At 33.1% G+C, this 2,591-nt stretch overlaps 1 protein-coding gene across 2 annotated transcripts in view; it reads left to right on the forward strand.

Moving 5' to 3' along the window:
- LOC104730616 (UDP-glycosyltransferase 79B3-like) overlaps positions 1-1,037 on the forward strand; it is a 9,182-nt gene extending 8,145 nt beyond the window's left edge. The window contains exon 2 of one of the 2 annotated variants that reach the window (XM_010449813.2): positions 39-1,037. In XM_010449813.2, coding sequence (XP_010448115.1) covers positions 39-776 — 738 coding nt within the window. In that variant the 3' untranslated portion in view covers positions 777-1,037. The remainder of the gene's footprint in view (positions 1-38) is intronic. The other variant, XM_010449814.2, reaches the window with a different exon arrangement.

Consider the following 2,591-nt stretch of genomic DNA (forward strand, 5'->3'; position numbering starts at 1 on the left):
TGAACTGTGATGCCATTGCGATAAGAACAGTCAGAGAAATCGAGGGAGACTTGTGCGACTATATCGAAAAGCATAGCAGAAAAAAGGTTCTCGTGACAGGTCCAGTGTTCCCTGAGCCAGACAAGACTATACAGCTAGAGGAACGATGGGTTAAGTGGCTAAGTGGGTTTGAACCGGACTCAGTAGTGTTCTGTGCATTGGGCTCACAAATCATTTTAGAGAAAGATCAGTTCCAAGAACTCTGCTTAGGAATGGAGCTAACAGGTTCACCGTTTCTTGTGGTGGTTAAACCACCCAGAGGATCATCAACGGTTCAAGAAGCACTTCCAGAAGGATTCGAGGAGCGGATTAAAGGAAGAGGAGTTGTTTGGGAAGGATGGGTTCAACAACCATTGATATTGTCTCATCCATCGGTCGGGTGCTTTGTGAGCCATTGTGGGTTTGGATCAATGTGGGAGTCCTTGCTGAGTGATTGTCAGATAGTCTTGGTGCCACAGGCACAGCTGGGTGATCATATCCGCAACGCAAGGTTGATGACTGACGAGCTCAAGGTTTCGGTTGAAGTTGTACGAGAGGAGACAGGATGGTTCTCTAAAGAGAGCTTGCGCGATGCTATCAATAGTGTGATGAAAAGCGACAGTGAAATCGGGAATCTGGTTAAGAAGAATCATACCAAGTGGAGGGAGCCACTAGCTAGTCCTGGACTTATGACCGGTTATGTCGATAATTTCATAGAGTCATTGAAGGATCTTGTCTCTGGGACCAACAATGACTGAAAGATACGAACACTATGATGTTAAGAATCAGTGGGTGATCAATAAGGTTGATATAAACCAAACTATCTTGAAGTGCTTCCGTTTCCTATGTGTGTGTGTTTTTTTTTTTTGTATGATGTTTCTAATTAAGTGACAGTGGGTGGGTGATCAATAAAGTTTGTATAATTAAACCACACTATCTTGAAGTATTTTTATTTCCAAGTTGGTTGTAGAATAATGTGTCTTGATATGCCATTATTAAGTCATTTATGTGCTTTCCTATGTAAAATATGTACAAAGAGTTATCATTCAGTCAGAGATGCTAAGTATTTAGTGATTTATACAGTAAAAGAGGAAGGTTAAGGTCTAGGTCTGAAAGAATAGAGCATATACGTTGAAACTCATATCATATGGATGATGTTCTTCCAAACTTGCTCCATTTGGGTGGCTTGGAGCAATAAAACAGATTAATTTTAATAAATAAAATCAGCTAAAGTTTTCTTAAAATCTATACTATTAAATGGGAAACACACTTAGAGATAAAAAAAAGAAACAAAAAATATGATATATATCCATGTTGCCAAACAGACCAACTGTTTTTTGTTTTTGGTTACAAACAAAACAAATGAAATAACATACCATATATAGGATGGGACGGGTTCCCGAAACAGACATAAACATATATACTATTTTTCTCTTACTATTTTTTAATGTACTTAAATCTAATCATCTTCTTTTCTAAACCAAACTGAAAATAAATTGGTACAAAGTTGGATTATAAATGTTAATAACATTTTTAACATTCATAATTACAAATGTAACTCCGCATAGTCCAAACATAATTTCAAACTTATTTTTTTAAAAAAATTAACTCCGCATGTATGTGCGGGTCCAATCCCTAGTCGATCCTTATTTTAGGTGTTTTAGATACACTAAGGATCGAGGGTGTGTCATCACCTGATTGGCTGGGAAAAAAAATATCACCTGTTTGGTTCAATGATGCTTTAATTGTAGAGAATCTCTCTGTTTCTCTTGGTAAGAATTTCTCTGATTTCAATTGTAGAGATTCATGCATTAGGGTTAATTGATGTGAAGAAATTAGGGTTGAACGGGTTGAAACATGATGTTAGGAGAATTAGGGTGCTATGATGTTAGAAGTTTGAGAATTGGAAATTGATTGAATACTTTGATTGCCGATAAGAAACCTTGTTTTTTTTTTTTTTTTTGCTTTAGAATAAGAATCTGTGTTTTTGAACGTTTTGTGGTTTTATATGCTTGCTTATTTACAATCTTATACAATATGAGAAGGTTTTTTTCCAACTTTGTCTGCCAATGCGACACTTGGCGCTCTATATTTGACACATGTCTCTCTCACTAATTAATTTTAAATTAAATAGTTTTTATATACTTTTTTATTTATTTATATCTTATATGGTGGATAGCTTGCTTTAAAAAGTAAAATTCACATTGTTACAAAAATATATTTCTTCCAACTTTTTAGTTTTAACATATAATATATTTTCTAATGAAAGCATATACCATATAACTTTTTTAAAAAAGCTACTGATCAAATAATTTAAAACAAAACAAAAATTCATACTTTTAAAGTAAAAATTGAAACCAAGTTCATTTATGATAGACTAATTTAAAAAAATAGAATATGTACTAATATATTTTAAAAATCACATTGTATTCAATAATCATATATATATTGTATTAAAGACAAAACTCAAATAAAATTAAATTGTATTTAATATTCTATAAGTTAACGTTTGACTATCTTTAAAACGTATGTATTAAAAGAAAATAAAAATATCATAATGGTATCATAACATA

The sequence above is a fragment of the Camelina sativa genome, chromosome 12, assembly GCF_000633955.1.
Source record: "Camelina sativa cultivar DH55 chromosome 12, Cs, whole genome shotgun sequence".
Taxonomy (NCBI): Eukaryota; Viridiplantae; Streptophyta; class Magnoliopsida; order Brassicales; family Brassicaceae; genus Camelina; species Camelina sativa.